The following is a 25,166-nucleotide window of genomic DNA, read 5'->3' on the forward strand; positions in this document are numbered from 1 at the left end:
ATTTGTTTATGGCGGGAATAAAGATGTCAACATGACGACCTCCCTCTCTAGTTTTTTCCCCCCTCCATGCTGACATGCTACGTTTGTTCTTTCTTCTTTCTGTTCTCCTTTCGTTCTTCACTCCTTTGTCTTTTCCTTTCTTTCTCCTTTCTTTCTCTTTTCTTTCTTTCTTTCCTTCTCTCTTTTCTTACCCTCGGCTGTCTCTCGCTTTCTCTCTTCGACGTTTCTTACAGTCTTCTTTCTCTCTTCTTTCTTTCCTGCTTTCTCTTTCTTTCTTTCGTCTCTTTCGTCTTTCCTTCTTTCCTTCTTTTTTCTCTTCTTTCTTTCTTCCTTCTTTTCTTTCTTTCTCTTTCTCTTTCTTCCTTTCTTCTTTCTTTCTTTCTCTTTCTTTCTTTCCTTCTTTCTCTTTCTTTCTTTCTCTTTCTTTCTTTCCTTCTTTCTTTCTCTTTCATTCTTTCTCTTTCTTTCTTTCTCTTCCTTTCTCTTTTACTTTCTCTTTCTTTCTCTTTCTTTCTTTCTTTTTCTTTCTTTCTTTCTTTCTCTTTCTTTCTTTCCTTCTTTCTTTCTCTTTCATTCTCTCTTTCTTCTTTCTCTCTTTCTTGTCTTTCTCTTTCTTCTTCCTTCTTCTTCTTTCCTTCTTTCTTTCTCTTCCTTTCTCTTTTTTCTTTCTTTCTTTTACTTTCTCTTTCTTTCTTTCTTTCTCTTTCTTTCTTTCTTCTTTTTCTTTCTCGTTTTTCTTTCTTTCTTCTTTTACTTTCTCTTTCTTCTTTCTTTCTTTCTCTTCTCTTCTTTTTTCTTTCTCTTCTTTCTTTCCTTCTTTCTTTCTCTTTCTTTCTTCTCTCTTTCTTTCTTTCCTTCTTTCTTTCTTTCTATTTTTTCTTTCTCTTTCTTTCTTTCCTTCTTTCTTTCTCTTTCTTTCTCTCTTTCTCTTTCTTTCCTTCTTTCTCTTTTCTCTTTCTTTCTCTCTTTCTTTCTCTTTCTTTCTTTCTTTCCTTCTTTCTTTCTTTCCTTCTTTCTTTCTCTTTCATTCTTTCTCTTTCTTTCTTTCTCTCTTTTACTTTCTCTTTCTTGCTTTCTCTTTCTTTCTTTTTCTTTCTTTCTTTCTCTTTCTTTCTTTCTCTCTTTCTTTCTTTCTCTTTCTTTCTTTTTTCTTTCTCTTTCTTTCTTCCTTCTTCTTTCTCTTTCTTTCTTTCTCTCTTTCTTTCTTTTCTTTCTTCTTCCTTCTTCTTTCTCTTTCTTTTTTCCTTCTTTCTTCTCTTCTTTCTCTTCTTTCTTTCTTTCTTTACTTTCTCTTTCTTTTCTTTCTCTTTCTTTCTTTCCTTCCTTCTTTCTCTTCCTTTCTCTTTCTTTCTTTCTCTTTCTTTCTTTCCTTCTTTCTTTCTCTTCCTTTCTCTTTCTTTCTTTCTCTCTTTCTTTCTCTTTCTTTCTTTCCTTCTTCTTTCTTTTCTTTTTCCTTCTTTCTTTCTCTTCCTTTCTCTTTTTCTTTCTCTCTCTTTCTTTCTCTTCTTCTTCCTTCTTCTTTCCTTTCTTTCTTCTTTCTTTCTTCTTTTTTTTTCTTTTTTTTTCTTCTCTCCTTTCTTTTTCTTCTCTCTTCTCTTCTTCTCTTTCTTTCTTTCTTTCTCTTCTTTCTTTCTTTCTTCTTTCTCTTCTCTTTCTTCTCTTCCTTCTCTTTCTTCTTCTCTCTTTCTTTCTTTCTCTTCTTTCTTTCCTTCTTCTTTCTCTTTCTTTTCCTTCTTCTTTCTCTTCCTTTCTCTTTCTTCTTTCTCTCTTTCTTTCTCTCTTCTTTCTTCCTTCTTCTTTCTCTTCCTTCTCTTTCTTCTTTCTTTCTTTACTTTCTCTTCTTCTTTCTTTCTTTCTTTCTTTCTTCCTTCTTCTTCCTTCTATTTTTCCTTTCTCTTTCTTTCTTTCTTTTACTTTCTCTTTCTTTCTTTCTTTCTCTTCTCTCTCTTTCTTCTTTCTGTCTTTCTTCTTCTTTCTTCTCTTTCTTTCTTTCTTCTTCTTTCTCTTCTTTCTTTCCTTTTTCTTTCCTTACTTTTCTTTCTTTCTTTCTCTTTGTCTTTCTTCTTCTTTCTTTCTTTCTCTTTCTTTCTTTCATTCTTTCTTTCTCTTTCTTTCTTTCCTTCTTTCTTTCTCTTCCTTTCTCTTTCTTCTCTCTCTTTCTTTCTTTCTCTTTTTCTTTCTTTCTTTCTCTCTTTCTTTCCTTCTTTCTTTCTCTTCTTTCTCTTTCTTTCTTTCTTCTCTTTCTTTCTTTCTCTTTTTTTTCTCTCTTTCTTTTCTTCTCTTTCTTCCTCTTCTTTCTTTCCTCTTCTTTCTCTCCTTCTCTTTCTTCTTTTCTCTTTCTTTCTTCTCTTTCTTTCTCTTCTTTCTTTCTTCTTTCTTTCTTTTCTTCTTTCCTTCTTTCTTTCTCTTCCTTTCTCTCTTTCTTTCTTCTCTTTCTTTCTTTCTCTTCTTTCTTCTTTCTTTCCTTCTTCTTCTTTTCTTTTCTTCTCTTTGTTCTTTCTCTTCTTCTTCTTTCTTTCTTTCCTTCTTCTTTCTCCTTTCTTCTCTTTCTTTCTTCTCTTTCCTTTCTTCTTTCTCTCTTTCTTTCTTCTTCTTCTCTTCTCTTTCTTTCCTCTTTCTTTCTCTCCTTTCTCTTTCTTTCTTTCTCTCTCTCTCTCTTCTTCTTTTCTTTCTTTCCTTCTTTCTTTCTCTTCCTTTCCTTTCTTTCTTTCTTCTCTTTCTTTCTTTCTCTTTCTTTCTTTCTTTTCCTCTCTTTCTTTTCTTCCTCTTCTCTTTCTTCTCTTTCCTTCTTTCTTTCTCTTCTTTATTTTCCTTTCTTTCTTTCTTTCTTCTCTCTTCTTTCCCTCTCTTTCTCTTCTTTCTTCTTCTTTCTTTCTTTCTCTTTCTCTTTTCTTCTTTCTTCTCTTCTCTTTCTTTCTCCTTTCTCTCTTTCTTCTTTCTCTTTCTTTTCTTCCTTTTTTCTTTCTCTTTCCTTTCTCTCTCTTCTTTCTTTTCTTTTCTCTCTTTCTTTCTTTCTTTCTCTTTTTCTTTCTCTTTCTTTTCTTTCTCTTTTCTTTCTCTCTCTTTTCTTTCTTTTCTTCTCTTCTTTTCCTTCTTTCTTTCCTTCCTTTCTCTTTTTCTTCTTTACTTTCTCTTCTTTCTTTCTTTCCTTTCTCTTTCTTTCTCTCTTTCTTTCTCTTCTTTTTTCCTTCTTTCTTTCTCTTTTTCTTTTCCCTTCTTTCTTCTCTTCCTTCTCTTTCTTCTTTCTCTTTCTTTCTTTCTCTCTTTCTTCTCCTTCTTCTTCTCTTTCTTTCTTCTCTTCTTCTTTCCTTTCTTCTTTTCTTTCTCTCCTTTCTTTCTTTCTCTTTCTTTTTTCCTCTTCTTCTTTCTCTTCCTTCTCTTTCTTTTCTTTCTTTCTTTTACTTTCTCTTTTCTTTCTTTCTTCTCTTTTTTTCTTTCTCTCTTTCTTTCTTTCTCTTTCTTTCCTTTCCTTTCTTTCTTTCTCTTTCTTTCTTTCTTCTTTCTTCTCTTTCCTTTTCTTCCTTCTTCTTCCTTTCTTCTCTTTCTTCTTTCTTTCTTTTTCTCTTTCTTTCTCTCTTCTTTCTTCTCTTCTTCTTTCCTCTTCTTTCTCTTCCTTTCTCTTCTTTCTTTCTTTTTTACTTTCTCTTCTTCTTCTTTCTCTTTTTTTCTTTCTCTTTTCTTTCTCTTTCTTTCTTCCTCTTCTTTCTTTCTTCTTCTTCTTCCTTCTTTCTTTCTCTTCTTTCTTTCTTCTTTCTTCCTTTTACTTTCTCTTTCTTCTTTCTCTCTTTCTTCTCTTTCTTTCTTTCTCTTTCTTTCTTTCTTCTTTCTTTTCTTTCTTCTTCCTTCTTTCTTTCTCTTTCTTTCTTCTTTCTTTCTCTTTCTCTTTCTTTCTTTCTCTTTCTTTTCCTTCTTTCTTTCTCTTCCTTCTCTTTCTTTCTTTTTTTACTCTCTTTCTTCTTTCTCTTCTTCTTCTCTCTTTCTTTCTTCTCTTTCTTTCTTTCCTTCTTTCTTCTCTTTCTTTTCTTTCTTTTCTTTCTTTCCTTCTTTCCTTCTTTTTTCCTTTACTTCTCTTCTTTCTTCTTCTTTCTTCTTTCTCTTTTCTTTCTTTCTTCTTTCTTTCTCTTTTCTTTCTTTCCTTCTTTTCTTTCTCTTTCTTCTTTCTCTTTCTTCTTTTCTCTCTTTTCTTTCTTTCTCTTTCTTTCCTTCTTTCTTTCTCTTCCTTCTTTCTTTTACTTTCCTTTCTTTCTTTTCTCTTTCTTTTTTCTCTCTTTCTTCTTCTCTTTCTTTCCTTCTTTTTCTCTTTCTTTCTTTCTTCTTTCTTTCTCTTTCTTTTTCTTCTTTTCTTCTTTCTTTCTTTCCTTCTTCTTTCTCTTCTTTCTTCTTCTTCTTTCTCTTTCTTCTTTCCTTCTTTTTCTCTTCCTTCTCTTCTTTCTTTCTTTCTCTTTCTTTCTTTTTTTCTTTTTCTCTTTCTTTCTTTCTCTTCTTCCTTTCTTCTTCTTTCTCTTTCTTCTTTCTTTTTTTTTTTCTCTCTTTCTTTTCTTCTCTTTCTTCTTCTCTTCTTTCTTTCTTCTTTTCTTTTCTTCCTTTCTCTTTCTTCTTTCTTTCTTTCCTTTCTCTTTCTTCTTTTCTTTCTTCTTCTTTTTTTCTTTCTTTCTTTTTTCTTTCCTTTCTCTTCTCTTCCTTTCTCTTTTTCTTTCTCTCTTCTTCTTTTCTCTTCTTTTTTCTTCCTTCTTCTCTCTTTCTTTCTTCCTCTTTCTTTTCTTTCTTCTTTCCTTCTTTCTTTTTTCCTTTCTCTTTTTTCTTTCTTTCTCTTTCTCTTTTCTTTTCTTTCTTTCTTTCTTTCTTTCTTTTTCTCTTTCTTTCTCTTTCTTTCTTCTTTCTCTTTCTTTCTTTTTTTTTTTTCTCTTCTTTCTTTTCTTCTTTCTTTTCTTTCTTTCTTCCTTCTCTTTCTCTTTCTTTTTCTTTCCTTCTTTCTTTCTCTTCCTTTCTCTTTCTTTCTTTCTTCTCTTTCTTTCTTCTTTTTTCTTCTCTTTCTTCTTTCTTTCCTTCTTCTTTCTCTTCCTTTCTCTTTTCTTCTTTCTTCTTTCTTCTCTTTCTTTTCTTTCTTCTTCTTTCTCTTTCTTTCTTTCCTTCTTTCTTCTCTTCCTTTCTCTTTCTTTCTTTCTTTCTCTTCTTCTTTCTCTTTCTTTCTTCCTTCTTCTTTCTCTTCCTTTCTCTTTTCTTTCTTCTCTCTTTCTTTCTTTCTTTTTCCTTTCTCTTTCTTTCTTTCTTTCTTTCTTTCTTCTCTTCCTCTTTCTTTCTTCCTCTTTCTTTCTTTCTCTTCTTTCTTTCTCTTTCTTTCTTTCTCTTCTTTCTTTCTCTTTCTTTCTTTCCTTCTTTCTTTCTCTTCCTTTCTCTTTCTTTCTTTCTTTCTCTTTCTTTCTTTCTCTCTTTCTTTCTTTCTCTTTCTTTTCTTTCCTTCTTTCCTTCTCTTCTTTCTCTTTCTTTCTTTCTCTTTCTTTCTTTCTTTTCTCTTTCTTTTTTCTCTTTTTTCTTTCCTTCTTTCTTTCTTCTTCTTCTCTTTCTTTCTTTCTTTCTCTTTCTTTTCTCTTTCTTTCTTTCTCTTCTTCTTTCCTCTTTCTTTCTCTTTCTTTCTTCCTTCTTCTTTCTCTTCCTTTCTCTTTCTTCTTTCTTTCTTTCTCTCTTTCTTTCTTTTCCTCTTTCTTCTTCCTTCTCTTCTCTTCCTTTCTCTTCTTTCTTTCTCTTTCTTTCTTTCCTTCTTCTTCTCTTCCTTTCCTTCTTTCTTCTCTCTTTCTTTCTCTTTCTTTTTCTTCCTTCTTTCTTCTCTTTCTTTCTTTCCTTCTTTCTTTCCTTCCTTTCTCTTTTCTTTCTTTCTCTCTTTTCTTTCTTTCCTTTCTTTCTTCTTCTTTCTTTCTTTTCTTTCTTTCCTCTTTCTTTCTCTTCTTTCTCTTTTTCTTTCTTCTCTTTCCTTTCTTTTCTTTCTTTTCTTTCCTTTCTTTCTTTCTCTTCCTTTCTCTTTCTTTCTTTCTCTCTTTCTTTCTTTCTCTTTCTTTCTTTCCTTCTTTCTTTCTCTTCCTTTCTCTTTCTTTCTTTCTTTCTTTTTACTTTCTCTTTCTTTCTTTCTCTTCTTTCTTTCTTTCTCTCTTTCTTTCTTTCTCTTTCTTTGTTTTCTTTCTTTCTTCCTTTCTTTCTTCCTTTCTTTCTTTTTCTTTCTTCCTTTCTTTCTTTCCTATTGCGCAACGCTGCCTCCCAACTTTTTCCTTCCTCCATGCCCAGAATTGGACCTTCATCCACGTACTGAGCCGTGCAACACTTCAGTTGCTTCAGGCAACAACGACGATCATGCCTTCCTATCCAGTCAACAATGAACTGAGGCAACGCGAAATGATTGTCGGGTTAGCGGTGTCGCTGTTGCCGTAAAGCGATATGTGGTGCAACGGTGATTTTGACACCCTTCCCTTTCTTCTTGTACTTTGGTATTCACGCTGTTACCACGTGCTATAAACTAAACATCGGTTGTTAGTAAAGCGCTGTGTCCTCATGTCTTCCTTTGCGTCCTCGCGTTTCCTTGCGCTAAAACGTAAGATAAAAATGAAAATTTTGCTGCTTACAGTTCCGACCACTATAGCGCAGATTTGAACGAACGATTTGGATTCGCGCCACGTAGCTGTAGAACAAGATACGAGGAAACCCACGCTGAATCGCTGTGATCTCTTTTGGTGCGCAGGCGCTGATGAGGCCTCGCATCGGGCGCTGATATTGTGAACCCATGTCCCTTCCCGAAATGACAGGAAATCCTGTCCGAACATTGGAGTTCCTTTCGGTGAGCTTTTCATTCACAGGATAGGAAGCACGGCCAAACCACTAAAAAAAAAAAGAAAAAAAAAACTCGCTCAGGAATTGTGCTTCTCCACGGCGCGTGACTCCGTTCCTCGCATATGACGCAAAAGGCACGATGCGTGAGTGACAGCTCGCTGGCGAGGATGCTGCGTGCAGGACTACGCGACAACTTTGAGTGGCGTTCGTTCACCCCTATTAGCTGTCGCGTTCTCCGCATACAAGTCAATCAACTCATGGCGAAAAAAATATATACGTTATGCGCGAGCCACGTATTCGACCTCTACTTCAAAGTGTTTGGTTGACGAACCATGGCGACGTGTAATTTTCGGAGGAATTCCTGAAAAGCCGTCGTATACTCTCGAATTTCCTTCATAGAAGGGGGGCGGGAGTGCACATATATATGTAAGATATGTCGGGCATAACTGCAGCATGAATCAGCGCGGCCACTACAAAGCTAAGAGAACACGACACACACCAAGAGAAAGGAAAGTGCTTTCATGTCTTTTCGCTCAAGTTCAGTTTTATTATTTCCAAATAACACTTGTAAATGCGGGGCAAGTCGTACAGAAAAAGGCCCCACAGTTGGAAACTGCACCGAGACCACATGTTATTGGTTACATGAAGATATTAAGTTAAATGGGCAGGGCATGTAGCGCGCAAGCAAGGTAGCCATTGGTCATTAGGAGTAACCGACTGGATTCCGAGAGAAGGCGAGCGCGCGAGGGGGAGACAGAAAGTTAAGTGGGCAGATGGGGTTAGGAAGTTTGCGGCTATAACGTGGCAGCAAGTACAGGACGGGTTGATTGGCGGAACATGGGAGAGGCCTTCTGTGGGCACAGTCAGACTGGTGATGATGATTATAAAAGGCTGCAAATAAAGTCTTTGTCGTGTTTTCTTTTCGTTTACGCGTCGCGCGAATTCACGCTGCAGTTATGGAGCGAGCACCAACTCGCCCGAACAGCAACTTCACATATCAGCTGCAGACAGGCCGCAGCCTGAAAGACATGCTAAGAGAACAGGGAGTGCCTATTTGCACTTCAACGGCTCTGAGTCACGTGGTATAAGCAGAAACGTCACGCACGACGTCTTTGGTAAAGTGGCACGTTGCTGTCGACCTTGGCTCTGGCAACAGTGATGCCGGTAAAATAGTGAGAACCGCTAGAGTGTACTAGAACAGGGGAGTGCTCGGAACGGCCGCAGCACCAATGTACAGAAAGTGAAGCCCAAACAGGGTCAATCCACCTGCGGCGCTGCTATCGGTAGTCTGCAATGTGTCGTCGTTTTTGAGAGTTGCGCGCGGCTCCCAGGGGCGTAGCCAGAAATTTTTTTCGGAGGGGGGGGGGGGGTCAACCATACTTTATGTATGTTCGTGCGTGCGTTTGTATGTGTGCGTGTATATATACACATGCAAAATTGAAAATTTTGAAAATATTCTAGTGAGTACGCCGGTTAAATTCGTAAAAAAAAAACTATCGCCGTCATCACATTCGAGTTATAGAAGGCCTTCGGGAAGACCTTACTTCAATACCAGTTTAAACTGTGGCGCCAAGTACAAGGAGAGAGAAAAGAGGGACAAAAATACACACGGAGTGCTGCGTGTATTTCGTCGTCCTTGTATTTTGCGGTGTTTGCAGTTTAATTGTAAACAACCAAGCAGTCAAAGCTTCGCCTTGTTGGGCTTGAAAACAAGGCACAGAGCTGAAAGAGGCCATGCGGCAGCAAGGTTAACAAGAACGGAGATAAGCGTGTATTCTTCCGAGCAATTCGTTTAGTGAGTGGTTAGGCCACTGCTCGAAAGAGGGCGCGGACACTTTAACGAATAGATTATGTTGAACTCGTGTTTGAGTGAAAGCGAGTTATCTATGTGCAGGAAACGGAAATAGCACTGACCTGCTTCATCGTAGCACTGACCTGCGACATCTTTTTCTTCCCGATATACATTATAAACGGTGTTTCACGTAACTATAGAAGAAAATATTTTAAAGATGTCGTTAACCGCACCCGACTGAAACCAGCGACATATGGTTTGCCGTCATGTGGCGCTCGTCAGGGTAATTTAATTGCGCTTCACTAGCGTAGCCAGCAATTTTTTTCGGCTGGTGGGGCGGGGGGGGGGGGGGGGTTCAACCATACTTTATGTATGTTCACGCGTGCGTTTGTATGTGTGCGTGTATATATACACATGCACAACTGGAAAAATTCGGCCCTGGCTAAGCCACGGTTGGGCTTAATTAGTCAAGTAACTAAGGCCGTTTATGCTTTTTCTTTTCAATATTCACTTTAGGGCCAAGTACCTTTCGTTACGTTGTAGGGCATTCCCAAACGACCGATGTAATTTCTTTTGGCAACGTGCATGCTGCTTATCTTTTCCCGTCGTTTAAAAAAAGCCTGCGAAATATGAACTAAAACCACTTTACGCTACTGTACTGTAGCGCTTACAACCGTCAAGTCATTGGCCACCAACTAAGCAATCGGCATTTGAAACGATGGGGGAAAACACCATATTTACTCAATTAATTAAAAAAGAAAGAAACGCAACTGAAAGCTGAGTAGAGTGTAAATTCGAACATCGGACATCTATTGGCTCGTGACGTTTATTGAATCGAAAATTATTTATTTATTTATTTATTTATTTATTTATTTATTTATTTATTTATTTATTTATTTATTTATTTATTTATTTATTTATTTATTTATTTATTTATTTATTTGCAATACTGTCAGTCTCACATGGAGAGCATAGCAGATGGTATCACACACAAAATGTTTTATCTAAGCATGTCCGACAGTTACAAAAACCTGAAGCGTGAACAACAGTTACAACAGCATGTTCAATCTAAGCGATTGCGAAAAAACAACAACAAAGATATGTACAAGGGTTTGCCAATTAATATGCCAGCAATCGCAATATGATGGAGTGTGCGAAATTGAAACTGCGTGTTAGCTCTATGACATCACCGGACGTTAACAAAGAAAGCATAGTTTCCTAAAATATTTACTTCAGGGAACACTGGTGCTGCGATCGTTCAGCCACCATGGGAATGATGGATGTGCCTACAGTCTTCGTGCTTGCGGCTTCGAACGCACTTGTGGCCTTGTTTAATATTGTTTTCGCTTTCGTTTCGGATAAAAGAACGGGTCATTGTGAACCTCGCGAGCTGATTTTAATTGGTCACGCCTGAAAGGTTCAAGGTGGTGAAGTGGGAGATCTGAACGTTCGCTGAACGTTGTCTTGCGACAAAGCGGCTGCGCAGGCCACACGGAGCCACAAGAACGAAGTTTAGGCAAAGCCTCGTACTACTTATCACTCCCGTGCTGGCTGAGGCGCCATTCATTGCGGCTCCCATAGACACCAGCGTCAGATTTCCCTATAGTGCATTATTATGAAACTATATGGGAGAAGGCATGGCCTCCCGGATGGCGGGCGCGTGGCCTCGGAGGCCGTGGAGAAGGTGTACATACGATGCTATCACTTAGGCGACGTATCTACTGGCCAATATTTCATACAATTCCACAATCAGTGTCACCATTTTCGTTCTCGTGGTGTCTCCAGGTGTGACGTCTCTCTTAAACGTTGAACCATTTGTTTTAGCGTCCGCCTCTATTCCTGTATGGGATATCACCTCGTTCATTGTCAGCGGTCTTGAACGACGACAGGAAACAGCAAATCTCGAGTGGCACTAGTGAAAGACAAGCATGGCGATTTTTTTTTTCTTTTGCAAACAAAACCTTGTGTCCAACGGCGTCGATGGATTTCAACGCCGCGGTGCCGTTGACCCAACCGAAGGAGACTTTCTAACGCAGCTGGTGAACCGCGCATGCGTAGTCGTGGCAGCCGGTAACGGTAAGATGGTAGCGCTTTACTGAAACACTCCGTTAACGCCACAGTACATTCTGGGAATAATTTTTATGCGGATCTTTACACCGATTACGAGACCCGCTTGCAGCACCTTCATGGCGACTATAATCAAACAGCGCAAAAAAAAAAAAGCAAAGAGGACTTGGCTGAGTTAGACTGCCCACAGCAACGTTCTATAAACGTTGGCCCACAGCACGAGCGCTGACTTTTAACTGAAAATTTTGTTGACAAAACACGTTAAAATATTCTCAAATGCGCACGCTCTTACAAGATAACTCATGACCATCACTCGTGGTTATAAAGTAATACAAGGCAAGTGATCTTAACACTTGGCTATCAACAATTGCGCAATCTAAAAAGTAAATTTCTTTTATTCTGGAGGCCGATCGAAGCCTGACTAAAGGCTCATTCACACCTGCGACCAGCACCGGAAGCGCGACCATTTGCGACTGGCGATCAAAAACCGACCGATGTTCACCTGCGTGCGACACAGAATTCACGTCTGCTAGCATATATGCAGCATTGCCAGGTTGACCTATCTCATAGACAGACTTTAAGCAGCGTCGTTTATCGTACTATTGTCTTTTTTTAGGGGCGAAGCTCCTTAAGGCGGCACCCGTTCGTCCCTCGTAGTCGTGGTCGTAGTAGTGAGTAACAAGTCTTACGCTTTGACCTCCAAGGTGGTGCCGGTGGGAGATTTCTCCTGTGCGTTTGTTGAACAATAAAAAATTCGCAGCGTGCGCGTTAACTAAAAGCCGAATTCTTCTGTCTCTCATTCCCCATTAGCAGCCATTGGCATGTTCCAGTAGGAAACGTTAGTAGAAGTAGAAGTGTAAGTGTTAGCTAAAAGCCGACTTCTTCTGTCTCTCATTGCCATTAGCAGCCATTGTTTACCTCCAAGGTAGTGCCTGGTGAGATTTCTCCTGTGCGTGATTAAACAATAAAAATTTTGTTCAAAACGCCGTCGATTGATGAAATAAACCAACGAAAGACGCCAGATGTTTTGTAAAAGCAGAACGAAAGAACGCCAGATGTTTTTCTTAAAGTGTAGTAGTAGTAGTTGTATGTAGCCACCTCGCCCGATCGTCAACGGGAGAGGTGGACCGGCAACGGCGCGAGGACCCTGCCGTACGAGAGTTAAATCACACTAAAAGACATACTTTGCGGGCGATACACTCTAGTGAGCTTTCAACTTTTCGTCTTAATGTACATGATAAAGAAATTATTTCTACGAAAAACGCAAGGCACACCTTGAGCAATATGTTTGGTTTTGGGACGCTAAATGGAACCATGAGGCGATGCGAAGCCGGAGCACTTGCACGATCGCGTTCCGTTGGCTTTCGTTGGGCATGCTACCGACCTCGCGTCGTGGAACGCGCGTCCTGTCTTCCCTCTAGCCTTGCCTTTAATTCGCACAGGGCGAGCGGGGAATGCGGTCGCTCTTGGCGCTCTTTCGCTCGGGAGCGGAATTCTTCTTCCTTGCATTTCACCGATCACAAGTGATAATGAAGGGACCACGTAAACCAACAGTACAATAAAAGTTTGATGTTTAATATATACACGATGTTTCACACTCTTTATATTATGTACTGGGCGCATTTCACGGAAGAGTTTCACGGTTTACAGATGATTCCCTCCGTAGCTTCGCCCCACTCATCATCATTCACCCCGTGGATATGCTGTGATTTTTTTTTTCTTTTTGTAACATCTCTTTTCTATCATCTTTCACTCCCCCTTCCCCTTTCCCCAGCACAGGGTAGCCAGCCGGTCTGAGAACTGGCTAACCTCCCTGTCTTTCCGTTTTTCTTCTCCTCCTCCTCCTCCTTGCCAGGTTGGGGCATTTATTCTTTTTGATTATTTTTTCCAGTCCTACCATATTTGCTGTCACTGCCCCGCAATATAAGCTGACGTCCTGTTTATGTGCATGTGATTGGTTCAGAGATTTGCAAGTGCGGTCGCGCCAGTGAAAAATCGAGAAGCGAGCGACTGAGCCGAAGCAGTCACGCTGCGACAAAATTGGTCATTTGCGACCAGTCGCTTTGCGACTAACTTGGTTGCGCGACCGGTTCTAGTCGCAGGTGTAAACGAGCCTTAACGCAGTTACGACCGGCATTTTGTATTATGCAGAGGCCTCAAAAATTTGCCGCGTCAACAGAAAATACTTTCAGTACTTACTGTGCGTCTGAGAATGTTGGTGCAGAGGGTGCCTTTGTCGCTCCGAAGCGTGCTCCGAAGGCGCTCTGCACCGCCAGGAGTCGCCTGACGCGCTTCGCGGCCCACGACGTGCTGGGAACCTGCAGCGGCGTTGACGCAACGCGAGAACGCCGAGACATTTTGGGTCATTAACGTCACGTCGTCCACCACCACGACGACAACGGAAGACACATCAGTCTCAACTGCAGTCCGGCACGCTTCCAACAAGTATACACATTTCACGGCCACGACCACCTGTCTAGATACACCATCAAGCGTTGACGATGACGACAGGAGTCACATCACTTGAAACATATTGGGAGCTTTCAGCGTGCGCACGTTTCTTGGTCACCGGGGATCATTTCACGCCGTCGGTACACACTTCACTCGCATTACTCATTAGGTTTTTTTGGCCACAACCCGCCACAGGCAACGAAGCGTCGAAGACAAGAGGTTGCGGCGATCGCAACATCCAGCGAGCTTCAAACACCTACATTCCTCGGTCACGACCTGCCTAAATTAGAAGTTACAGTGACTGTATCCATGGCGTAACCAACGGAAAGCTCTACCGCGCGCGGATCGCACATCGAGCTACAAGCGGCGACGGCGCTCTAAAGAAATGCGCGCGACTGACGATTGTTGAGTGACGCGGGCGCGCGCCGGCGCGCGCTTCGCCGGGCCTTTGCGCAGGCACTCGTCGGGGGTAACAAACAACAGTTTATCGAAATCTGATTGTTTGGGACGCTGCCGCGGGTGGAATATGAGAAGGATGAGAGAGGGAGGGAAGACGTGACGCTTTTGTTTGCGCCTCCTTTCCACAGCCGCCGCCGTTCATTCGAGCGTTGAGGTCGCTCGCCGGCTCGTGGCGTGATTTGCCGCCTCGCGTTGCAGGGGGGCCGAGACGTCGACGGGATGCGTCCTGCTTCCGTTCGGAACAACGAGCGCCACGAGCGTTTCTTTTCTCACAGACTCCATCCGGGTAACTTGGATCTGGGGATATTTTCCCCGTTTGCTTCTTGAAGATCTCCCTATGTCTGGGTACTACCTAGGAACACGTGCAATGCTCTTTTTATCCCTAGGAGAGCTTTGCTGCTCGTTGTTTGCTGTGGCGCGCGAGGTTTGTGTTGTTTAGAGTTACCTGGAGTTACTGTATATGCTACCTTTACAGTAACTCTAGTGTTGTTGACGTTGCTGGCGGACGGCGCGTCGGTGCTCGTCGGGTGTGTATGATCCCACGTAGCCCTGTCGCGCTATGGTAGCCACCATAGTCGCGCTGTCACTTACCGTCCGTCCTTGTCAATTTAATCCCGTCGAACGCCTCGAGATGCGTTTTCTTTGCCATTATCAGTGTAGCTGAAAATATTGTGCGTTTTTGGAAATTGGCATGAACGAAAGCACTTCGCTGATCGTTATACCGGTGTCACGCGGGCAATTGATCGCGATCACGACCGATCGGGATTGGGCTCGATCCGGATCAGGTGTACCTACACGGTCACTTTTAATTGCGATCTGCGCATCGATATCTGGCTCCCAGATCGCGATTTGACTGATGTCTGCGTCAACTCGATCCGGATTAGTCTGGACCGAGCAGCAGCAATGATTGATGATCGTGATCAAGAAATCCGGTCCGGGTCAACCTTGACTGCAATCAAAACTGCCTGCGTGTCACCGGTATTACTTGCAATAGCTATTCTGCCCGCGCATGTGATTGAATTTTAATATAGTTGATGCTAAAAATCTAGGGCACGTGCACTCAAAGTAATGAAAGTGTCCATGCTTCTATAAAAAAAGAGCCGAGCAGGATCCTTAGACGCCAGGTGGTAATAAGAAATATTTGCAACTGCTGGTTACATCAGATTGCTAGTGTTCAATATTTGCACATACAATGACAAGGATACGTCTACTCTACATGGTGAGTAGATAAAGAGAAGCGAAATGTTTTGAGAAGCAGCATGACTGCTTTCATTCATGTCGCACGGGTGTATCAGTGGTGTGAATGCACCTGCAACTTTGTTTCTACAGTTGGTGGTTGGTAAAGGTGCACCTTTTTAGGACAAGTTTTCCTTTGGTCATGAGACTTTATAACTGGCTTAATGCAAAATGTGAAGTTGAATGCACCATCATTAGATTAGATGGTACATTTAACTTCTAGATGGGTGACACACTTCTATAGGCATGGGATACTTCATTTGGTTCAGTTCAGCCCAGCACTCTAACTTTCACCATTCCACGAATGCACCCCTTCAATTGCTACTGCACTTTCTTTTACCTACAACTGCCATTTGCAGACTAGAGCAGATGCACACAACCAACATTTGTAGCTGCAAATGCTTGCTCCTTTGTTATACTGAAATTAGTTTTTTTTTTTTCATGTGTTGCTCTTGTACTTGACATCAAAACAACAGAAATGGGAATGTCACTTATGTTGTTTGGTTTGTTTCCTGACTGAGAACCTGTGACCTTTGACTATTGTGTTGCTTCATCCCTTACCTTTGCTTTTGCGATGCTCTGTCGCAAGAGTGTACCTGCCTGTCTGTTGCCGATTCCGCATATGCTGCTTTAATGGTTCACAAAGTGACACACATGAATGGTTTACCGTGTACTTTCAGCATTTTTTGTACATTCACACAAATGGAAAAATGTAGTTGTTTTCAAATTGCAGCTGCCCACCTACCAACAAAGCCACATATACCTGTACCCTCTAAACAAGGAAGCATGACGTTTCAGTTAATAAGGCAAGGACCAATGTTAATGGAGTGTGGAAATTTTTTTTCTCACCATGTCTCCTTTCTTGTTGATTTCTCTTGTCATAAATGCTTGCATTTTAGCTGTTCTCACTTTATGTGTGCTTACTGGTATGAAGTTTATTTTGTGCCACTGAGAGCTGTTTTCACTGAATTTCGCCCGTTTTAAGACAGTTGCTAATATTTTCCTGTGATAGCCAGCCCGAATGACAAGTAGGAAACCATGCAGGACATGTGGTTCTTTTTCATTTGACACTGCAGTGAGCTTCGACAGCTTTTGGGAACCCGACAGCAGTGACTGCAATAACGATTTGTGTGCAGGAGGATCACCATTTGTTTGTGACTGCCTGCACGGGAAGGTAGGACGTAGTATATGATGTCACAAACACAGGGTGGTACGCATTCAAAGGTGTAATACGGGTCTCGCTAAAGAATTTTTAACCCTTTGAGGTGCAAAGCATGAGTTGGCAGTAAGCATTCCATCTTCGTCGTCTCTGTGTACCCTGTCCTCTTCGTGCTGCACCACCTTAATGAAAAATTTTGGCCGCTGTTCAGCCGCACATTAAAAAACATGCCCGACAAGCAATTTTTGATCGGCAATGGGAAGGATATAATTACAGAGCTCGTGCAGAAGTACAAGGAATCGATCGAAAAAAAAAAAAGATCGGACAAAGTGTCACTGACAAAGTACTGCAGAGAAGCACCCTTTTAGTGCGAGGAGCGAGGTAAGGAGGCACGAAGGTTGCCCTAGTGCTACCGCAACTCAAGAGAGCACCAAGGAAGGCCTCAGTGAGGGAACCTTGGTAAGAAGCGTTATAGAATACATGGCAAGGCGTCCTGAAGCAGTTATGGCCTCCTCGCTGAGGCAAGGGGCATTTCAGAACCTGTATGGTTCCATGTCGTACATTTGTTTATGATGTTGGTGCATGTGAATGATATGTTTTTATTGATCATTGTTTATTCTTATTGTGTATTCGTTAGCCTTGTGCTTCATGTGTTTATTAAACCAACTATTTTTTTTCTATGTTCATTACTTATTTATACACACACATGCACACACATCCACTATACCTAACAGAATGGCCGATTGGGTGAGTTGGTAATTCATGATACTTGAAATATGAGGGCGTTACTACACAGGAACTTAAGTATATAATTACATCTGTTCATTTGCCCTGCTGTTCTGGGCTCAAGGCCTGCAGTATCCTGCTAACAGATAAAACAAAACTTCTACTCCATTTTGTGATGTGTTTATATCTGCTTACCTATTGTGAAGCAAGTTTTTACGAACTCACTGGAAAGGTAAAGAGCATGCTTGATACTGGCTGTTGGGTGTGTGCCCAATTCTTGCATATTTATATGCTGCGTTCCCCAAAGCAACTCTGCCTACGCAAAGCCCCAAACCTTGCTTGTGCTTGTCTGTAATGTCGTTTGGGTTTTTCAGTACTCCCTGCAAGTCTGCATGGGCAACTTTTACGTTACACTAATATGAAAAATATAACAGTCCTAGTTAGAGCATGTGGTGACAGCATCATGGTGTCAAATAATTTGCAATACCGATGCCACTTGTCCATTAAAATTTGTGCATGCTAATAAATGCATTAAAAAGTGTGTGATCATGCAGGGTGGTCATTTCAACACCTGTGGTAGGGCAAGTGATTTATAAGTTTTACAAACCTTTACGAGTCGTGTGTGGCATGCCGCATGACATTCAGAGTTTTTTTTTTCGCACTTTTCCTTATTTCTTATTTATTCTTTCTTTTTTTTGCACTGCGCATAAAAAAATGGGACGAGACAGTAAATTTTCATCCTTCCTGAATCTTTGACCGTAAGCTGCATTAAAATCGAATACTTTGCAGGAAAACTACAGCCCAATGAAACAGATCAGTTCTAAAAGAATGACCATGCACATTTGAATACATGTCTAGCTGGCATGATTTCACTGCCACGACAACAGCAGCTTTGCTGGATGCATTAGGCAGCGTTTTGAGAATATGACACCGATTTCCTCACTCAGCCTTTTCAGACAAGCGGTGAAAAACATAATACCGGTGTCACACAACCCCTTTCGATCACAATCGGGCCTGATCCACATCGAATTTCTTGATCATGATTGGGTCTTTTACTCAAGCTGAAGAAGGCGGCCATCGCTGTTCATAAATTTAATACCCATAGGGCTCAAACGCGATGTAAAGGCGGTGTCTAGCGTTACGCCCAGACGTAACGATTAACAGTTGCTAAAGTAACGTCCAGGGTGTCGCTCACGGAGCGCACTTGACTCTCACTTCGGCAGCATACGTGGATTGTCACTCGGGGAGCTGAGCCCGCAGCGCATTCACTGTGAACACGCGTCCCGGACGCAACACGTGCACTCCGCCTCAATGCGTACCCACATGCAAAAAGTTCGTCGTCTACAAGATCGACATCTTCAGAAATTGCGAGGCCCTTTAACTAAAGCAAGGGGCAATCTCGAAGCGTTCGATGGGTCTAACAACTGGAACGGACGGAAAGTAAACACACCTCGGCCGCAGATCGCCATCCGCGCGCGCTTAACACGCGCTATCAACAAGCAGCTGAGTGGCTGGGTTTCTTAGGGATAAACAGTTGCCTAGGTAGTACCCAGACGTACAGGGATTTTCAAGGAGCAAGCAGACGAAAAGTCTCCAGATCTCAAGTTACCCGGATGGAGTCTGTGAGAAAAGAAACGCTCGTTTCGGAACAGGCCGCCGGCTTTGCCTCGGAGGGGTTTCTTCGTCGCGGCGGCCGGACGCTGTCGTGCCGTGCTAGCTGCGGCCTCGTTCGAAGTGTTTGTGCGACTCGGCTGGCCTCAATTTCCATTTTTTTTTAGTTCTTATTTTTCCACGCTCAACGGTACGGTTGCGGCGTAAATGTGCGCTAACGCTTTGTTCTTCTTTTGTTCCTTTCAGTGTTCAAAAAAAGAAAAAGGAGGAGAATATGGGTTGGGGGTCGCGTGCGAAGACCTCGTGGGCGCGAGCTAAGGGTAGAGGGGATTGGAACAGGTGCGAGGTAGGCAGCGTGGCCTCTTGTTGCTGTTTTTTGGGGCATGTATTTAGCACAAAAAGTGCGCACGCGTGTAGACTGAGTTCAGTGCACGCTAGGTAATTACAGGAAAGATCATAACCCCACTTAAAAATGTATGAAATCAACGTTCGTCAAAGACTGGTCATCTTTTGAGCTTAGAGATGTTCTCTGCTTATCGACAAACACTGCCTTTGTATCCTGCGAAAAGAAAGCACTTTCTAACTTTCTTAAAACGACACTGGTCTCATTGAGGGATTTCAGTTCATCATTAAAGAAGGTAATACGCGTAAACACGGACGCGAGAGTAGAGAACAATACAACACGAACACTGACTATCAACTAAAAGGGCGCACTGCGACGGAAAAAGAAAGACTACGCAAAAGCTTATCCGCGCACGCACAGGTGTGGTAGCGCCCGTGCCAATTTTCGAGAGATAACTGTTCAGGAATTTGATTTGCTCTCTACGTAAGTTTATCGAAAGCTGACTCACACATGCGTTTCAACTATACTATCGGTATGCCAGGCCTGAACCATCGGGCGGGTTTCTTCGTTCTTGTGCCTTTCAGTTCACAGTACGTGTTTGTGTCGTCTTGTTCTCTTCTCTATTGTCCATGTTTGCGCACTTTAACCTCTTTGATGACGAATCCTTACCAACTAGCTCAACTTTCTGTTTCTAAGCTTCATATGAATTTGTTGACTGCCGTGGTGTGTTTCGTGTGTGTTCTGCATATGTCGTGCGCTGTCCGTATACCACTGCATTCTTCACCAGACCGAGCCGGGCCTACGAGGCAAATGTTCACTGCAGCAAGCGTTCAATGACACTGAAGGGAAACACAATGTCAGTTTCCCTTCAGTTTTCTTCAGTCTTCTTCGAGAACTGTATTATCCTTAATTTTAGCGAACACAACTTCATTACTAGATGAAAAAGATGGAAGGTCAACGTTTCGTTTTTCAATTTCGCACCCGAACCCGCATCCCCTGAATGTCAGTGTGACGTCACGGATTTCAGCCCCTTTTCGCATTTTTGCGAATAATACTTATCGTAACTGGACCCGTTAAGTGGCTGGCTCCCTTAAAATCCAGCGTTCTTCATTTTAAACGGTAGGCAGTTATGTAGGCCCTAGCAGATGCCCGTCAGAATCTGTGACGTCATGATGAGCCGGTGCGGCAACCTGAAGGCGGCCTTGCCATCTGTGTTTTCTTTTTGCGCGTTTCGTCGCTTCCCGAACGCCTTCCCGCGACAGGAGTGGTGCTTTTAGTAGGTATTGTGAAAGCGCAATTTGCTTGTACGAAATAACTTTTTATTTTTAGTGCTACTTCAAAAAGACTCTCTCAATATCCCGTACTCTCCAACTACGCCATTTCGGGATGTTAAATTGACACAACAGTGAAAAGATGAATGAATCGGCTAAGATTCACAAGTTCTACTTTGAAAGCTCTAACGAGGCTAATTTGACCATCATATAGCCTCATTAACAAATGAGAAAATCAAGGTCAATGTTTTATTTTTAAATTTCGCGCCGAAATCTTCGCTCGTGACGTCATGGATTTCAAGGTGTACTTTCCGTATTTTGGCAAGATTGGCTCAATGCAATTACTTGAAACTTTGTTAAATCTTTGGCCCCCTGAGAGGACAATCTACCTCACTTTTGCCGATTAGGAACTACGTAGGCCCTGTGGACGACTTCAAAATCTATGACGTCATGACGATTATTGCAGGAATTTCAAGGTGGCGTCGCCACCCGCATCTTCTATTTGCGTGTTTTCTCGCTTAACAAGCGTCTTCTCGCAGCTAAAGCGGTGATTTTGATATTGTGAAAGAGTAATTTTACTAATTCGAGAAAAATCCTTTTCCCCCTGTCTCTTTAAACTCGACCATTTCTTCCCGTATATGCATTGCTTGGTTGTGCAGTGCTACTGACTATTTATACTTGATCAGATTAGGAATTGCGGCTTCTGTGTATAGCGAGTGGTGAGTGCGTATAAAATGAGTCGTTCGGTCAAGGCTTTAAAACTGATAAAAAACATAAGCGCACGGCGTCGCATGTGGCGAGCTATATTTAGATAAAGAACGAACCTAAAAGTGGCTGCTGCGCAGGTCGGCGCGGGCAGTTTTTAGTTCAATGACGCGCCGTCCCTACAGCACTGTTTTTGTTAGCTGGAAAAATCAGCTTTGAACAAAATGCAAAGAAAGAACGGTAAGCTACGATTCGGAGCAGTTGCAGAGGAAGCTTGCGAGGACATTTGAAAAAGAAAAAAAGAAAAAAGTGAAGCAGGAACAGACGGCTGGAAAGTCGAAAGAAGGGGAATGTTTTTTCCGAGGGCCTCGTTTCTTTCTTACACACAACCAAATGAATCCAACAGACAATTTGGGCAACTCGCGAGATAGTACGTGATTGAGCATTACTTCGATTTTCATTATATTGTTAACCAAGATACGGCGGCTGGAACTGGCCATCATTACCAACACTAGCTGAGTGATAATTCACCCAACCATATAGGTATTAATGAGAACTAACAGACAGCAATACCTTACTTGGCATTGCTGTCTGTTAGTTCTCATTAATATTGTGTCTAACAAAGAAAAACGAGCCCTTAAAAGTATTCTCCTTTCCTTAATCCAACCATATAGGTGACAGTTAACACTAGCCCGAATGGCATCTTAATGGCGTGTTTGCATATCCTAAAGAGCGCTATAGTAGTGGAACTTCCGGCCCCCTTCACGTGTGAAAGAGTCCCGTGGCCTCTCGGAAGTGAAAACGGGAAAGGAGCAGGGTAAGTGCGGCGGTTCAAACGGTGTATTTGCGTGAGCTCTTCAAAAGTGTGCGCCCGCTCCTTCGAGAAGCCCGAATCGATGCTGTCCTGAGCCCGGTAAATCAATCCTCGGGCCATTTTATTGGGGAAGGCACTGCCCCCAAACAACCTCTGAAGATATGCAAAGAACGAGCGCCATTAGGCGCAATTCGTGATGCAGGCAGTGTGTTCAAATGATGTCAAGAGACAACAAGCTTTCGATTGGTCCATATACGAGGGATATCAATTGCGAACTGTCTCCGACCGTGCTCTGCAATGCAGTCGCACGCCCGTCCTGCCTTGTCTCGCATGACTATATCGTGAGTGAGCAACTGATTTCACTTCGTTTTGTGCGTTTTCTACTACGCAAGCTGAGATAACAAAGTGTCGGCGAAAAGCGCGAAATACTGATAGGCTCAACGTACGCTGAGTGCTGATATTTTGCATGTGTTTTATGAAGAAATAAGTGGCGAGGAGGATATAGACAGCGCCTGTAGGAAGGGTAGAGTGAAGGCGAGAAAGAACGCGCTCTATCGTCTATGAATTCGGAGTGGTTTAGAGGCCCTTAAAAGAAAAAGCATACTGTTATAAAAATGATAGAGGAAAGGGATGTGTCACACGCTTCTCGCAATTAAAATTAGACTTCATACGCGTCACATCTTGACACACGATACGGAGGAGCTGGAGGTGAAAGAGCGTCACAGGATTGGCGAGCAGCTCCGTTGGCAGCAATGACACGCGTACGACAGCAACATTAAAAAAAAAAAAAGACGTAACAAAGCGTTCAAATGATCTATGACATAGCTAGCCTCTGAGTCACGTTTAAATATACACAAAGGCGCCTGTACGCTGAACTTTGGCAGCGCGCCAGCAAGGTGACAAGAGCAAAACGACTAACGACGGAACGGAATGCACTGAGCCGTATCTTGTATCACGCCCCCACTTTGTGTTGCAGATTTTTCTTATCATGCGTGACACTCCCGTCGAACAACTGATGGCAGAAAACGGGAACACCGTGTCAGTCGTTTGTTTACCTGTTTAGTTGCGGCGACTGTGTGCGTATTTGCCAGCTGTTCCGAATACACAAAGAATTCGCAATCGTCCTATACGCATGTTGCGTCATGAAAACGGAACTCTATTCGCGAAATGTTTCCGTAGTCGGTCTCTCAGAACTGTGCGTTGGAAACGTACTCCATGATTGGAAGTTTTTTCATTGTTCTAAATCTCCGCGGTGGTTCATTGATAACTGTCCCTAAGACCCGGGTTCGATTCCGGCCGCGACGGTCGCATTTCGATGGAGGCGAAATCCTGGAGGCTCGTGGACTGTGCGATATCAGTGCACGTTAAACAACCTGAGGTGGTAGAAATTATCATGGTAGTCCACTTGTTGAGAGGTGCCTGTGTTCTTCGTAAAGAGATAAATTGTCGTTAATAAAATTCGCGTTTATGTACACTCCTTAACAGGTTCGCTTCAATAAAAGCTTTAGGAAAATCCATTTAATTTAGACATGTCGATGACAGGCTATAATTTGGAAGGTATATGCTCTGACGGGGGCCTGTACTCCGTAAGGTACATACAGATGCGAGCTATGGTAAAGCAAATTAATGAGCGAGACATGTAGCATAAACAAACGTGTGTGAAACGTGCAGGTGATTCAGTACAAACTACACTGCGCATAATGTGTACGAAAAACAAAAATCATTGGCAGCTATTACGGCCTAATGAATGCAAAATCTCCCGAGTCTCGCTGCACGCGCCCATGGAAAACTTTTTTTCCTTTAGTTTTTTTTTTTGCTCTTAATAGAAATCTGTTGAATGCAGTCGAATATCATGCATCATTATTACAAAATAATCTAATTTATATTGCAGACTGATATAAGTACTTTTTAAAATTTCCCTCTAAATTCATCCCAGACGTGACGTTACAGCGATGGAGTTCGGGGCCTGGGATCTCTCGGAGTCGGGAAAGTGGCTCGGAGTGCTGCTATCCTACGCTAACAGGATGTCACACGAAGGTCGCTACCGGCAGCAGTCAAGGTTGGATGAACAGTAAAGGGCGTATTCGCATTTTTGCAGCGTATAATGGGACATTCGTTTACAGAACTATTTTTGGTAACTCACGGCTAATGATTACGGGGGCTGTCGTATCTACCCGCTGTCCCACCCTACCGTTGGTCTTCACCACGTCACCATATAGAAAGTGGTACTTGCTGGTCAATCAGGAGGTCAGAAGCCGTTCTAATGCTATGGTCCCATTGTAGAACGGTACCAGTGCTGGGAAGAGTGAAGTTTGGGGGGGGGGGAGGGGGGGGAGGAGTGTGTGTCTAGAGGTTGAAGGTGAAAAAAGCACGTTATTTATGCAGGCCTTCTTGGAAGCACGGCTGAGCAAACATGGCGTGGAGCGAAGCTCGAGAATAGAGAGGGAAAGGGGAACACATGACTAAGCAATTTCATAGCATTGATACGCGAATAGGTCAATGGCATCTTCTCAAGAACGGCTCATCCCTGGCAGTTTCGTGATCCCGCTGCATGCTCGCTGATGGAGCTTGACATGCCGAACGCACGTCGCATCGGTTGGCGCGACCCTTCGCTCTCCGTAGCCTTTTATTTCGGCTGCTTGCAGGTGTTGAACTGGTACCCACCCATTCTAACGAATCATATTGCGGAATTTCTCGTGGAAGTCTTCCCAAACGAGAAACCACATAGCAATCGTACAAAAAAAAAATTGTTTTTTCCCGGCGAAAACGCTCTCTTTCCAAGACTGCGTTTCTCGCTCTAAAGCGCGTTCACCCATTGGTCCAGCCCACCACATTCCAGCGAAGTTGCGGGACCTCCACATAGGGTTTTGAAAACACGCTGCAGGAATGTCATGCCTCATTGAAAGTTTCATCTTGTAAGAGCGAAAGGGAGAAACGATACCAGGGACAGGGATTATTGGTTGAAGGGAAACAAAAGATATATAGTTTGTCTGTTGGTCTTTCGTGGAGGCTGTTCTGGTGGAAAACATACCTGCTCACGCATGCGCAGTAACTATTTTGCAAGCTTGATTCAAATACGGGCCGATTTCCAGACGGTTCGGTGTTCTTGCATTTTGGCCCCATAGAAATACAGCCGCCATGGCCGGGCATGAAACACGCTTGTTGCCACAGGCTCACAGGCTCCGTTATTACGTTAAACCAAGCAATTCAATAGCCTACTATAACTGCTGAAGTTGTAATCTACAAGTGCAATTCTGCCTCTAGCATTTTTAGTCCTGTCATCTAAATGTGCATTGATTTCTACCTAAAGCCCCGTCGCAATGTTTATAGGTTTTTCCTTATTGCAACTTAATTTTTGTCCACTGCTGTTTTGCTTTGCATTGCTTTGTAAACGGGGCGCTGGCCTTTGTCAAGCCATTACAGGCTTTTTGATAGCACCCTGTAACATCACGAGTGTTGTATTCCTTCCTGTTGTTGCTGAAGTAAAGTTATTATTATTATTATTATTATTATTATTATTATTATCATTATTATTATTATTATTATTATTATTATTATTATTATTATTATTATTATTATTATTATTATTATTATTATTATTATTATTATTATTATTATTATTATTATTATTATTATTATTATTATTATTATTATTACGTCCTCGAGCTCAGCATGATGCTTTACAACACCTGAGCAGCTAATAGGAGAACCAGTTA

At 42.0% G+C, this 25,166-nt stretch overlaps 1 protein-coding gene across 4 annotated transcripts in view; it reads right to left on the bottom strand.

The window, feature by feature from the left end:
* The window catches only part of LOC119404471 (uncharacterized), an 87,857-nt gene that overhangs the window by 46,864 nt on the left and 15,827 nt on the right, over positions 1-25,166 (bottom strand). The window contains exon 3 of one of the 4 annotated variants that reach the window (XM_037670974.2): positions 12,875-12,993. The exons of the other annotated variants lie outside the window; for them this stretch is intronic. Within the exon in view, the coding sequence (XP_037526902.1) occupies positions 12,875-12,993 (119 nt within the window). The remainder of the gene's footprint in view (positions 1-12,874; positions 12,994-25,166) is intronic. 4 annotated transcript variants of the gene reach the window in all.

The sequence above is a fragment of the Rhipicephalus sanguineus genome, chromosome 9 (genome assembly GCF_013339695.2).
Source record: "Rhipicephalus sanguineus isolate Rsan-2018 chromosome 9, BIME_Rsan_1.4, whole genome shotgun sequence".
Taxonomy (NCBI): domain Eukaryota; kingdom Metazoa; phylum Arthropoda; class Arachnida; order Ixodida; family Ixodidae; genus Rhipicephalus; species Rhipicephalus sanguineus.